Source organism: Montipora foliosa, chromosome 9 (genome assembly GCF_036669935.1).
Source record: "Montipora foliosa isolate CH-2021 chromosome 9, ASM3666993v2, whole genome shotgun sequence".
Lineage (NCBI taxonomy): Eukaryota > Metazoa > Cnidaria > Anthozoa > Scleractinia > Acroporidae > Montipora > Montipora foliosa.
The window spans coordinates 25,743,489-25,758,698 of NC_090877.1; the positions used below are offsets into that span (position 1 = coordinate 25,743,489).

Here is a 15,210-nt window from a genome sequence, read left to right on the forward strand (position 1 = left end):
AAATTTTCGGATTTCATCAGGACTGAAAAGTGAATTGAGAACTTCAGACACTGACTCACAGTTTTGGATGATTTACAAGCTAAGTACGCATGCCACAAGAGTTAATTTTATTTAAAAGTTTCTTAGGTCCTTAATTTAATTAAAGGGACACTGTCATGAACTGCGCATGCTCGAGTTTGTTTGCTCTTAAGCCCACGGAAAATTCTAGCCGCCATCATGGATTCACGCGTGCGTCACGTATATTCACCGGAGTTTCTCCTTTGTCCACCATGGCCCTCCCCAGTGGACACCATTTTGAATTTGTCGATTCAACTTGAAAAAGTGAACCTAACACTTTTCAAGTTTTCACAAGACGTTAGCGCATGCGCTTCTCGTGACAGTTTCCCTTTAAATGGAATTTTCCAAACTATTTCTTCTCGTACGTGGTCGTTTAGGTACAATCGCGGGGGACAACTGAGACTGGAGAAGCAAGGCGAGGCATAGTTTTCATTAGTTCTGCCCGAAAAGCAATTCATGAAACTAAGATCTGTTCATTTTGAAGAATTGATCCTTGAACATATTTTCAACTCTAGAGAAACAAAACTATTGCAACGTTTCATGACTTGAAACGTTTTCCTAGTGAAGCTACAAAGCGTTTTATAGCACCGGAAATTAAATATGTCTGAAAAGTTTCGGTGTCTGACATTAGACTGCTGACTGCCTACAAATAGTACTGATAAACAGTGTTTAAGTTTAAGAACCCGTTTTAAAACGGTTAGCTTTAAATAATTGTGATTTAGGGTTAGTCTGCAGTCTGTGGTCTGCAAATGTCAGACACCGGAAAAGTTTCGGGCTTTCGTCTCTTGAAAGGGTGGAAAGTAAAAGAGTCTGGGTTCTAGAAACAATCAAGATGGCTGCCTTCAAGAGTGTTGTGGTTCTGTGTCCGAATGCACGCCGACAAACCGTAAAAGTAAATGCAACTACAACTATTCTTCAGGTCTGTTTTTATACTTCATGTGATTTCATTCTTTTGTTGCTTCGATGCCCAAAATTTGTGTGTTCAGGTTAATATTTCTTTGACAAAAAATTGCTTGATCATCATGACCATACGTGGACGTCGTCTAAACTTTCCATTTTTTTTGTTTGACTAAAAATAATATAGCTCTGTGTTCATTATGTTAGGTGCTTGAAGAAGTTTGTAAAAAACAGGGTCTTTCATCTGAGCAATACGCTTTACAGTAAGTTTTTTTTTTACTTAATTAAGCAATTGAAACGCTTTACAGTTTAAAAAGGTGATAGACAAAACATTGTCCCCAAGTCCATGGACGATTCCGATGGACTAACCAAATGGACTACCGTAAAATAGACTATCTCTAAATAATACTATTTCGAATGAGTACTATTGAAAGAACTGAATTGATTATATACTTACATTACACGTACCTCTTTTATTTTCGTCAATGTAAACTCCGTGGGGGGGGGGGGGGGTGCGGGCAAGGGGTGGGGGTTTGACCAAGGTGCAAAAATTCTGGTCAATTTCCCAAAGGTGGGGCAGCATACGTTCATCAAAAGGTAGTTAGAAATCCCCACCCCGGACTAGATGGCCTATGAAGTAGCAGTTTTTAAAATGGGTGCATAGAATTAATACTGGTGATCAATGCCGTTTAAAATGGGTGTTTATGCTTAATGCACCTATCAATGTTAAGCCCCTGGGAGGAGGAGGGGGGGGGGCTAACCATGAGGCCTGTCCCCAGGGTAGGGATTTTGATCGTATGTGATGTCCACAGGCTAGTGATTTGATTGTACAAAGGACATTTTTACCACCTTCACTTGACGCTGGGTGGACATTTTGACTGATTATTTTGTCCCAGGGGTGGAGAATTTGAATTCTTTTAAATGAAAATGTCAAAATCTCCACCCCATGCCCGACCATGCCAGACCATGCCTGACCATGATGTGAAACATTCTTGTATACTCTTTTTCCTCAAGGAGTGTTAAAGCTCCTACAGAAATACGTAACAACACAGCAAATAAGAATCAAAAAAATATTTAAAACAGGGTAGGCCATATTAGAAACTGCAGAATTTACTCAGTTGTCTCGCAAATCATTGCTAAGAGTAAACATTGAAAAAAGGGCATTGTGTATAGTGCAATGGGGCAATAATTTTTGTCAGCAAAATTGGAAAATTTTGATTCCAGGGAAAGCTATGTGTAGTCATGGGACTTGAAAGAATTACCTGTGTGGCTAAAAAGAATTAGTAGTATCTTATTGTCAACATTGAGGACCTCTTTTGTAAATAAAATATTTTCTAGAAACCAAAGGAAGATTCTCGATGACACGTTACCAATCAGATATTCTGGATTGTCCAACAATGCTCATTTAGAGCTCATTATCAGTCCGAAATTAAAAAAAGGTTGGTACAATGTACTATCATTTGGATTGAAGTGGACATTATACCTAGGATGATGTTTAATTTTTTTGGTGAGGTCAAATGTGACATTTTAGACAAAGAAACACAATATTAATTAACGGGATTTTAGACTCACAAGAGATAATAGCCTTGCCAGAAATTGATGTCACTGCAGTGTGATATTTAAATAATGAAAGAAATTCATTCAAGGTCAGTAAAAACAATAAGGAACACTTCTTACTGTTAATAAGTATTTTTCTGTTTTTATTCTATCAGGGATCCGTATTTGTTTTTTATCGAAGTTGTCAGCCGGGCAAGTAAAAATTTTGGGTTGCCCGGCAAAAATGCACAACTCAAGCATTCGCATTTATTTCACATGCGTGCATATCTCTGTTTTGGTACGTCCTATGTGCGAGTGATGATCAGGCACCGCACACCAACACACTGATTTTTGGGCAAGGGACAGTTTTAAGTAATAATCTCTTAGACAATTTCAACAGATTCCAGACTTTCACAAATTTATTTTAAATTAGTTTTTTTTACATCATCACCTCTTTACTCCATATATAATTAATAAATGTCTAGTTTCTAAAGGAACTGTGGTGCTTTGTTGGTGGGAGAGTGAAACAGGAAATTTTGGTTTTATCAAACATGTTGATAAAGGTCAAATTACCACTGTGAACGATTTGGAAATCTGACATTTTAAGCGTTAGCCCTTTGTCAGAGCGAATTCATCCTTTATCGACCTTTATCAACACATTTGATAAAACCAAAATTTCTTACATATTAATACTTTCTTTACATAAATGCATCGTCTTCATGGCATCTTGGCTTGTCTAGTGATTCCAAAGTTCTCCCATCTAATGCACTTTAGAATCACTAATTACTCCTAGATTTGTGTCCTAAAGTGATGAATGGTCAGTATTCCATTAAATATAAGTATTGCCATTGAAAAACGGCTTTACAATATGGTACAATATTGAATATTATTTTGTTTAGAAATCTACCTTGAGACTTGCAAAACAAAGAAAACAGAACTAAGCTGTGAAATTTTGACCATAAAGTCTCATAGCCATGCCTAATATTGATATATCAAACTTGGCTTATTTTGGGAGGTGCGGTGGCCTCATGGTTAGTGTGCTCGACACCGGATCGAGTGGTCTGGGTTCGGGGCCTGGCCGGGGACATTGTGTTCTTGGGCAAGACACTTTACTCTCACGGTGCCTCTCTCCACCCAGGTGTATAAATGGGTACCGGCGTAATGCTGGGGGTAACCCTGCGATGGACTAGCATCCCATCCAGGGGTGAGTATAAATACTCCTAGTCGCTTCATGCTACAGAAACGGGAGATAAGCGCCGGCCTGATGAGCCTTCTGGCTTTTAAACTTTTTTAAACTTGGCTTATTGAATGTGAATGATAGATATGAGGATGCATTTTCAAACCTTTATGGAAGAGTTTCACAACTTTTAGGAAACGTTTTTAGTAAGTTTGACACTCAATTGCTCAAAATCTAAAGTAGCTGTTACAAAATATATAAAGGACAAGCCCCATTCAGTACTCTCAAGGCCTCCCTATCCTATGGCAGGCATGCAAGAATTTTTCTGCCAGTTGCTTGTCCCCAAATTGTTGAAGTGCATATTTTTGTTGTTGAAGATGACGTCGCTTTTTGATGTTGGTTTTGGGGTAATTGTCGTTGTCGTTGATGTTGACTTACTTTTGTAGTTGAGGGCGTGTGTTAAGTGTTGGTTATTGTATTAGCTGTTGAATTTGGACAAATTTTATTTTTGACCTGGGGAGAAAATTTTAAACTGCAGGTTGTTTGTTGATGCTGGAAGCAAGGTTGATTTCTTGACTTTTTCAACATTCTGCCAACCATATTTGGGTCCTATAAGATTTTTTTGCCCTACTCTTCCCCCTTGCTGCCAAAGCAACTGTTGGATGCACTTCAATAATTCGAGATTACTACTAGTACTCTAATCATCATTCTGATGATTGGAATAAACAACATAATTTATTTTCTTGAATATCAGTTCACACCACCTCTACTGTTGCACTGCAACTGGAGTCAGGTGACAGGCTTGTAAAGGAGTTTTCTGCTTCTTCATCATTGTGGGATGTTCTTTGTCATTGGGATTCTAATCAGGACAGGTCAGCAGTTGTTGATTTTATCAGTATGTAAAATAAATTATTTATATGGAACGTAAAACATGGCATGGCATGGCATGATGTGGTTCAAATTTTCTCTTGGTTTTAAATTCTCAAACCAGTTCAATTTTGATTTTTCTTTGTATATTATTCATTATCATAATCTCAAACAAAGGAAACTAAAATTTAACAAGTTGAAAACGTTTTAAACCAGTTAACAACTGCATCAAGCTGAATGGAAGGTGGGCGCCTGGGATGTCCAGGAGCCTCCACTGTGATCAGCCAGCCCCTAGTTAGTAAAACGCTCCCATGGCTAGCAATCCCCACAATGCAGCCATGAGCCCCCACTCAGAGACATCCGGGCACCCGTCACACTGTGGTAACAGGGGGGTAGAGGGAGGGAAGGAAGCAGGAAAAATAAGAAACCACTAACCTTAAGAAAAAACTGCTAAGAACGAAGGCCGCACTTGTAAAACTCTGCCAACATAGCTCCAAAATGGCCACTACACTGAGACCGCATTACCTACATGAGCCTGTGCCCATACGAATGAACCACTGACCATTAAAAGCAAACTGCTCCATTTGTGAACCTAAGAAACCAGCATCTCTTTGTTGTTAACTAGGTTAAATTATATTTAATCACATGAAAACATTTGAATCACAACATTGACACATGGGTGGTTATTGCAGTTAGTAGGGAGGGATGTTACTGAGAGCCAGAGGGTGGCCAACTTACTGTTACCTGTTTTAAACAGGCCATTTAAACACCTGAATTTAAATGAAAGGCAAAAGTATAAGGAAGTCTCTGAGTAAAATTAATGACTCAGTTTCTAAGCAAGCCAGCTTAGTTTTTTCCTGCTTCTAGAGTCAGTCATTCAATTGGCTGGACAACCAGGCAGTCAATAATTATAATAATAATTATTATTATTATCGGACGTACCACAAAAAGCGTGACAGGGTATTGAAAATTTCCATTCACCATATATGATAGTAGATTCCTACAAGAGTCCTACAAATTCCTAGGGATTCCTGCAATGATATAATATTTTTCCTGCAAGGATAAGCACATGGTTACCGAGTCAGTTTTCTGAACAATGGCAGAAAGCGAGGAAAGTTTGTCTTTGGTTGACAAATTTTTGTGAAGTGCGGTTAAGAGGTGAATTGGAAACATGATTGCACTAACCAGTCAAGACAATTTAAGCAATTGTGTCTTTTATAGATACCTGAAAAATTCGCATGACTTTAACAGGATTCAAACCCATTACCTCGGTGATGCTGGTGCAGTGCTCTTAGCAACTGAGCTATGAAGCCACTCAGTTGAGAGCAGACCAATAAGCCATTTCCGAGTTCACGTCTGCCTCCTCTTCAAAACGAGTCTAAGTGCAAAGTTTTTGTTAATTGAAAATTAGTCTTCATTCATATGTAAAGTAGAACTAATTACCATCACAAAGACTTTGCAGTTAGACTCGCTTTGAAGAGGAGGCAGACATGAACTCGGAAATGGCCTATTTGTTGGCCTGAATATTTGTGAAGCATCTGATACTTGTGGTTCCGTTGTCATCAATGGTGAAAACCAGGCTTAATAGTAGCTTTGACTAATAAACTGGAAAAGCAACGTGTAAATGAACATTTAACAAAAATAATACCTACCGGTACATGTTTTATTGGCTTACTATTGTAGAATTCCTGCAACCCCTGCGTAAATTCGTGAAAATTCCTACAAGTGCATAATCCATCATTATGATATCATTATTGTCAGTTGGGCAGTTAGTCAACGTTTTAAAAGAATCAATGGTTTTTTTAATGTAGATTTTTTTTTCTGTGAAGCACAGTTTGTCAGATTTTGATTTTTTTTAGCATCCATCAAGGAAAAATCTTAAATCCTGCTGCTGAAGAAAACTTAAGTCCGGTATGCATTTACATGACACAAGAGGTGAGTGATGCATCTTTGATGTCACTTTAGTTTTTTGCTGTATACCGGTAGTTTACAGTACATCATAGTGTTAATGAAACTGTGTAAGAAAAGCTGATAACTCATTCAATAATTTACAACAGTGGACTTCCGTCTACCTAGTTTTAGTACTGTTGAGTATGAAAGACATTTGATTAGATATTTAGGCACTAGCCTGTAGAGCAAGCCATCAAGTAAAGACAGACTGGCTGCCAGTCTTAAGTATTTCAAGACAAGGATGTGCAAACTTGACCTAAGTAACATCTTAGACAGATGCAGTAGGTGTTATCTATTTAAACTCATGATTTTAACAAGATTTAACAATTATTCCATGAGCGCACGTTGGATATGAGATGGTAAATAGGCAACGAGGCGCGTAGCGCTGAGTTGGCTATAACCAGTCTCATATCCAACATGCGCGAATGGAATAATTGTTCTATTAAACTCCTTAAACCCCAAAAGTTTGGAAGTACCAAATACGAGCGAAAAAAGGGAGAAAATCCTAGCGAAATAAAAAAAACTTGATGAAGATGCGATGTTGTGTAATACCTTGAGGTCAGACAGATGCAGGCTCATCACAAAAACATTTCTTACCTTTTCGCAAACTTCTAAGCTTCAGAATTGATCCAAACTTTCCAAAACGGTTTTTTTTTGCTTTAGACCGAGAGAAATTTTCTGGCGAAAAGAATTTTAGTTTAGCAACGCTAAGCACAATCATTTACCATAAAGGGCAAAGTAAGGTATATCAGCTGATAACTGAGATTGAGTGAACCAATCAGAGCATGGGACATGCATTATCCCAGGTTGACAATTTAATAATACTTAATTATATTTAATTTATTGTAATTCACTCATCAGTTTGAATTTTTTTTCCATTTTATAATTTTAGATAGTATTAATTTTAGGTATGTGTAAATAGCAGAGGATATTCTCCCCTGCTAGATTTTGATTTCATGATGATGATTACAGTATTATTATTATTATTATTATTATTATTATTATTATTCAGTCCTTTTAGAAAGAGAGCTTGTCTATGAGCTTAGGTTATTGAAAATGGTTGTGCTGTAACATTTGGTGTATATAATATCAACATAAAAGAAATTTATGCATTCATACAATAATACATGAGACAAAGTTTCCGTTTTAATTAAGGACGTGACCCCTTGTGTTAAAGGGTTGTCATGGTTACGTGAGCTACTTTTTAAAGGTATGGCAAAATTATAAAAGTTGAGGAATACGAATTCAAAGTTTAAAAAGATATACTTTAATATATTTACCACATTGTTGGACAAAATGTGTTTAAAAAATACCAAATGGAGACAGAAAAGTATCAATGGAAAGATTTTTGTGTTTAATTAAATAATCAACAAATTTTCATTCTGAACCTGAACTCTCCCATCCAGTGTTGGTTATGAAGTATTCTTAAATTGTTATATTTGTTATAAACTGCTTTTCTGTCCTTGGCATTTCCTTGCTAGAACTCGGATATCTGCCATTTATACTCGTGTTTGACCAGTGTATGGCAGACATTATTTTGTCTTTAATTCTTTCCGCCTGAAGCCAGGTTTTGTTACAAAGGATCAACAAAGGGAGAATTGAATAAAACAATTATATTTACTATGCCATACATCCTTTTTAAGGCATACATGATTTGCTGTTATAGACACCTCAGTGCTTTGTGCATTACCTTGTTATAAAAAAGTATCAAGCACTGACTTCAAAATAATGAAAATAGCCTGTATTCGTGGAAAACTTTGTCAATGAAGTAGCTATTCATCTTTTAATTTTATCTTGTGGGAGTTTGAAGGTAATATCTGATTAAAAACTGATTTAAACAAATGATTATAATGAAATACTTTTATCCCCAAGTAATTAAAGTATTTTTTTTCCTTTTACACAGATTAAAGGAGAAGAGGCATTGAAGAATGCAACTTTACATTCACTTGGATTAACTGGTAAAAGAACTATCATAAGGTAATATTAGTATAAGTACATTGTTGTACACTTTGCTAGGATTGTTATTTTCTCACTTTTCAAATGCATGATTCTGGATTGTTAATTTTGGGCCTTAGAGTCTTTGTATCTGGTATGATTTCACAATGACGTACCTACATTGGCTGATGTTGGCCGTCTTTCATTAAAAGCTTTTCCTCTGCAAATTATCCTCCTGAATTCTATAAGATATTTTTTCGTGCAAGGAAGTTCCTACTTAAAGACGGTGCCTACTATTGTTATTGCACGTACCTTCTACGCATCTTGAGATACTCAGTTTTCCTATGGGTGGTGCTTTTTAATACAGGGATATTTTTGTGCTGTTTTAAAATCTATGCATAGAAAGCAGAACTTAACGAGTGTTTTTGGTATCAAAAAGAAAATTGGGGGTAACCACACATTTTTCAGAGATATTTAAGCTTCAATTTGGAAAAGAATGCCATACACTGCTTTGTATTTTAAAGCATTTTACAAATATTGTTGATTAATTAGCTTCAAAAAATGCATGGTTACCTGTAATTCTTTTTTATTATTATTATTTTTTTCCAATTCTGTTTTTTAAGGCTACTACACAGGCAGTTAGAACAGCAATCTTCAAAAGTTGAGAAAACAGAAACAGAAACACTTTCAGAAGGAGAGTTCAAAGGTATTTGAATTTTACAATTATGACGACAATGATGATGATTATTATGGTATGGAATTAAAATAAAGCAATTTATAAAATCAACTTTCCTTTCTATAGTGTGTGATAGACTTTTTACTGTGCAAATTGTTTCCATGCAATTCAGTAGGACTGCAGCCCCCATAACTGAAGAAGATCACTACATGGACTTGGAACTTAGTTTGGGTAAAACCCTGAGTGTTCAAGTGACCTGGGTTTGCTCCCATGACCTATCTGGGGATATCTTCTTGCATTCTTTGTGGGGTAGTCATCATCAATGACCTTGAGACCTCGGGTTTTCTTGTAGTTATAACTTTGAGGATTGGGTGAAATTTTTCATAAAACAACAGTTACATGTACTGTTCCTGAAATAGCACAATGCCCACAGTTGATAGCCAAAGCAATGTTGCATCTCTCTGTTGAACTGGTACATATATGTACCTGTAGCGCTGATGTAAGTACAGGTGTAGTTAACCTTAATTTTAACACCTGCTTTACTATTCTTCACTGGATGGACAATCATATTTGTCTAATAAAGCTGTGTGTGCTTTCAAAGAAAAGCTTGTTTAATGACCTGAAACCAAAATAAAACAAAAACATTTAGCTCTTTGTCAATTTAGCTGAGTGTTCGGCTTACCCGAGGTTCATTTTACACAATTCCCCTTTTCACTTTTTGAGATATTGATCACAGCATTTGTTTGTGGCATAATGTTCTTGTAGATTTGTTTATTGTAGGGGGTGTAAACATAGATGGGAAAAGGTTCAAGCAGGGGGATAATCCCGTGTCTTCTGCTTACAGTTTCTTGCACAGATCCATTAGTGGAGGTTAAGAATAAAGGTTGTGCAACAGAGGACAGGACTGTTAATAAACCTGTGGTTATGTCTGCAACATCATCTTCTGAAGGCACGAGCCAGTTTGGATTATCAACTGAAGTACAAAGAGATGTTACTATGGATGATGTCAATTCATCAAAGTTGAGATCCTCAGATTCCCGTTTCCATGCACAAGGTACACTGTCCTTCATGTGTATTTTTCTTTTGTATTCTACTTTCTGCTGGGATGGCCGAAGTACCGTGACTTCATTGCCTTGTTTTGCTGTTGTCTCTGCCTATTATAAGTTCAGATGAAAGCCTGTTTCATGGAGACCAATGCTGAAGTAAACTGGCCTTTACTTCGTGGAGCAGACACAGTTGTCTTCTAGTTAACGCCCCTTCCATCCGTTCTAAAATTGGTTTGTCATAATCAGCTCGTATTTTGCCTGGGGCCCCCTAGTTTCCAGATAAGGGCGAGGGTCACTTCCACCTTTCATCTTTAACCTGCAAATCAAATATACATTTATTTTATTCATCATTCCTTTTGTGGGAACGAGTGAGCCTAACAAATTATCTTACCTAGGGCATTGCATCGGTATTCAAGAGGTCATGGGTTCTTATCCCGTTAAAGCCAACTGAATTTTTCAGTTGTCTATAAGAGACAAATTCGGGTTGCTTAAATTGTCCACTCAGATAGATGCCAGGATCACTTTCGTCATAATCCACACTTAAAAGTACTTAAGGGCGCTCAGTTCCTTTTGTCAGAACTGTCCGGCCAGACCCGTCCGTTTGCAAAGAGAGTGCAACAATAATTGCGTGATAATCCTTTGCATTCTTTGGGAGGAGTATATATATCATTGTCGAAGTGTGTTAATTTGAGGGCGTTGTAGAGTTAGTGCTTCTCAAAGGCCCGGTCTGGCCGGTCAGTTCTGTCAAGTGGAAAGCGTCCAGAGATACGCAAACTTATGCAAAACGGGTGATTCTACATAGAATGTGTTGCATGATGCATGTGAAACTGGGATTTACGGTCGTTTCGTTTAGTAAGTCTCAAACCTCAACCAAACCCTAACCATAAAACCAATGCTTAGTGATAATAATTTCTATCCCTCGCCAAACTCTAAAACCAATTCTGACCGGAAACACACACTGCAAGCAAAATGACTTGTTTGTTGTCAGTTGCGACACTGAAACTTTGAGAATCAGTTATTTGTCACAAAAATAGGTGCCCTTTTTAAAGAGAGCTGCCCCTCTTTGAACTCCAGCTGCTTAATCAAAGCATCATGGCTAACCGAGAGAAACAAAAGTTACAGTAAGGAAAAAATGGACTCTGAAACAGTGGATACTCTGTGCTCGGTGCCAGGAGTAAGAGCTGATAAACTTTGGGAAAGTTCCTCTAAGCTACACTTTGATTTAAAGTTATGTCTGCTATTGATTGTTTTCATCGTACATGTACTGTAGAAAAAAGCCATCACTGTAGTAGTAGTAGCAGCAGCAGCAGCAGCAGTAGCAGCAGCAGCAGCAGCAGCAGCAGTAGTAGTAGTAGTAGTAGTAGCAGCAGCAGCAGCAGCAGCAGCAGCAGCAGCAGCAGTAGTAGTAGTAGTAGTAGTAGTAGTAGTAGTAGTACCAGCAGCAGGAGTAGTAGTAGCAGCAGCAGCAGCAGCAGCAGCAGCAGTAGTAGTAGTAGTAGTAGTAGTAGTAGTAGTAGTAGTAGTAGCAGCTGCAGGAGTAGTAGCAGCAGCAGCAGCAGCAGTAGTAGTAGTAGTAGTAGTAGTAGTAGTAGTAGTAGTAGTTGTAGTAGTAGTAGTAGTAGTAGTAGTAGTAGTAGTAGTAGTAGTAGTAGTAGTAGTAGTAGTAGTAGCAGCAGCAGCAGCAGCAGTAGTAGTATTAGTAGCAGTTAGCAGTAGTAGCAGTAGTAGTAGTAGTAGTAGTAGTAGTAGTAGTAGTGGCAGTGGTAGTAGTAGCAGCAGCAGTAGTAGTAGTAATAGTAGCAGCAGCAGCAGCAGCAGTAGTAGTAGTAGTAGCAGTAGTAGCAGTAGTAGTAGTAGTAGCAGCAGCAGCAGCAGTAGTAGTAGTAGTAGTAGTAGTAGCAGTCGGAATTTATTCAAGTGTTGAGGTATTTAGCTTTTAACAACCTAATTGGGGACACTAGTTAGGTCGTACAAGAAATAAATATTACAGATAAAAATTAAGATAGGAGGTATAACTTTTAATGAACATGATTGATATCTCGTTAAAAACTAATCAATCACTTCCCTGACCTAATTTAATAAAACTGAGGAAGTTAAGAAGATAAGTCACCGTTCTTGCATTCATCCAATAGAAGTGCTAAGTTACCTCCTTGATGCTTTGCTTAGAACTTTCGAGTGTTGGCCTTTCTCTCTCGATCCTCAGGACTCAATTTGCTGTTTGCCGTAGCGCACAGTTCTATAGCGTATGATGTTAAAGTCTGCATTTCTTAGGTTTTATCCCTTATTTCGTAGATATACGGTGGTGCAAGTCCGTTTTTAACTCTAAACATCAGGGTAACTATGCATCTTAATCTCCCTTCTTAGAGAGTAGGGAGACAGCCTTTTTTCAAAAGTTCACCGTTTATGTTTCAGATTTTGACTTAAAGGCTGGTCTCAATACGCGTTCTTGAACTCTTTCTAATTTGCGCTTGTCAGGTGATCTCCATAAGTGCCAAACAGTATTGCAATACGTCAATTGGGGGTAGAATACCAGATTTATATAGCTGAAGGTTAGCTGAGGAGGGTATAAGGTTTCGCAATCTCAGTATCACTCCAACTTTTTGACTTGCTTTCGTCAATGGTTACTCCCAAAATTGTAATTTTTCTGAAGACTTTACCACTTGTGAATCAATTTTGAGCGATATTTCGTCTGCGCCCTCTTGTTTTGAAGGCTTCGGATCTGAAATTTGCTGGGGTTGGCCTTTAAAAGTTTTTCTTTGTACCGCTGTGTGATTTTCTCTTTAGATCTTGAACAGCCCTATTGATGTTAATGTTACACATAAAGTCATTTTTTCCCAATGTATTTGTACACAGAAGGAGTCAAGGAGCCTAAAAGAGCGAGGATAAGTCCTCCCAAGCATCCATTTGCAGATTTCAAGGTGCAGTAGAATTAGAAAGATCAACATTTATGTGGATTTTTTTGTAGTATATATTGTTATCCACTCGGATTTTTAAATTTCTACTCAGCATAATTAATTTTTACGTAGCAGGTATTTCACCTATGGAATATTTGCTTTAAATATTTGTTGGACGAATAGCGCCTTATCACGCTCTGCCACAACGGCTTCAGGTGGTACCCAATTGACTGACGTCGGAGGATTTGAAAAAAAAAATGAAGCTCTAAAAGATATTTTAGTGAACAATAAAGGGCATTGAATTTGGCCTTTACCTGATATTTAATAACTGTTACACGAGCTCGCGTTGGAAATGAGATATCAACGAAGCGCGTACCGTAACTCACCTTACCTTTCCACAAACGCGGCTCTTCCTCTGCCATTAGGAAGATAAAACAAAGGTCATGTTCTATTGGGATCAACCGTATTGGGTTGGTTTGGTTTTTTCGTGTTCTACTGGGAAAGAAACCGTTTTCGGTTGGTTTGGTTGATCAACTAATTCAACCGGCATCAAACTAGGTTGAAACGATTGAAAAAGGAGGATGAGTAGCGACCGCTATCGTTCACGCGGGCTGCAGCCAAACTTTCCAACGCGGAGAAGTCTGGTAATGACTATTCCCAGGAGTTACCGCGTTTCAACCGAAAACGGTTGAAAAAGTGTTCAGTTGGGAAACCTCAACCGCTTCAACCGTTGAAACGGTTGATTCCAATAGAAGACGAGCAAATAATAACGGTTAGCCGAAAACACAAACTAGGCAATGGCGGATGGCAACAAAACAACTGGGATATTGCCTGTCCCGCCCACACTAGACCCCTCTCCGTCAGCAGTGTGAGGAAAACTGACATTTTCTGCTTTATATCATTTATCGATTTGGTGATAACAATATTAGATTTTAAAAGTATTGTGAATTGTCTCAATAGTTCGTTAGCGATCATTCCTTTTTTCTTTCCTTTTTTCTTTCCTTTTTCACTATAAACTTCAATTCAGATGTATTTAGTGATAGTTTATGTTCGATTCTTTCTCACTATGAAGTTCAGCTAGTGTTTTTAAGCTCTGGATGGTTTTTCTCCAAAAATATTACATGCTTCTAGTTCCCCGAGGAGACCGCTGGCATGGATTTATATCAAAGAGAACAGTGAGTACTTTTTTCATTTGATTGTTGACATCCCGGGGGGGGGGGGGGTACTTTAGGAATTTCTGGGTGGGGATGTGCCGCTGGGACCCTGGAACCCTTAGCCTATACCAGAGCTAGTTCAGCTGAATTTTGCTACCCTATACTAGAGTAAACTCCCACCGATTTCCGTCTAAATACCGATACTTGAGAGTTAATAATATCCAGAAGTTTCTCATGATAGCCATTTATCGACACTGTTGAGGCTGAGTTGCGCAAATTTAAACTTTGCCGACTCGACTTTTTGAGCGGGAATTTCTGGTTTCCTTAGTCTTGATAAAATCTTCACGCGACTGGTCAGTTTCGTGAGAAATGATACCCTATTCTAGACCCAAACGCTCTGATTTATATACCCTATGCTAGAGTAAACTGCTTGAAAACCATACCCTTCACAGCGGCACATACCTATATAGCCCATATATGGCAGTACCCCCCCCCATCCCCGGGGTTGACATGCTGAATACTTAAACAATATGTGCTGAAATTGCAGTCAGGAATACTACTATAAGAAATTTTGGACACTGACTTTTTTAAACGTCAAACGACGTTCACTAAAAACTTGATAAAGAGGTTTCAACCGAAAACTTTCGGTCAGCTTGTTCAACGGCAACTTGTTCAACGGTTCATATTTGCGTATGTGCGTGACTAAAAGTACACGTGATCTCTGCGCGAGGCGGGGAACATTATGTACTTGAAACATAAGTGTCAGGGATTTCTATATTTATGTTCATTTCCCCCATTCTGGTCTCTCTTTGAATGTCAAACTTCCAGGAAAAATCTCTTGTGATAGTCAGCTCAGTGCCTTGTCAACTATAATGGCGTGGTCAAAGGTGCAGCCATTATAAATGAAGAGTAAAAATCGGCCATCAGATGACAACTAGCTTCGTGACATGCATTTCCCACTATAAAAGGGATCGCTTTACACACTGTTTTTGTTCGAAATCATCCCAACAGGACTGATAAT

At 38.1% G+C, this 15,210-nt stretch overlaps 1 protein-coding gene across 1 annotated transcript in view; it reads left to right on the top strand.

The window, feature by feature from the left end:
• Positions 1–876: 876 nt before the first annotated feature.
• The window catches only part of LOC137970127 (tether containing UBX domain for GLUT4-like), a 24,941-nt gene continuing 10,607 nt past the window's right edge, over positions 877–15,210 (top strand). The window contains exons 1-10 of the mRNA XM_068816608.1: positions 877–976; positions 1,162–1,217; positions 2,293–2,393; positions 4,422–4,539; positions 6,394–6,469; positions 8,388–8,461; positions 9,043–9,125; positions 9,940–10,149; positions 12,995–13,059; positions 14,167–14,210. Coding sequence (XP_068672709.1) covers positions 890–976; positions 1,162–1,217; positions 2,293–2,393; positions 4,422–4,539; positions 6,394–6,469; positions 8,388–8,461; positions 9,043–9,125; positions 9,940–10,149; positions 12,995–13,059; positions 14,167–14,210 — 914 coding nt within the window. The 5' untranslated portion in view covers positions 877–889. The remainder of the gene's footprint in view (positions 977–1,161; positions 1,218–2,292; positions 2,394–4,421; positions 4,540–6,393; positions 6,470–8,387; positions 8,462–9,042; positions 9,126–9,939; positions 10,150–12,994; positions 13,060–14,166; positions 14,211–15,210) is intronic.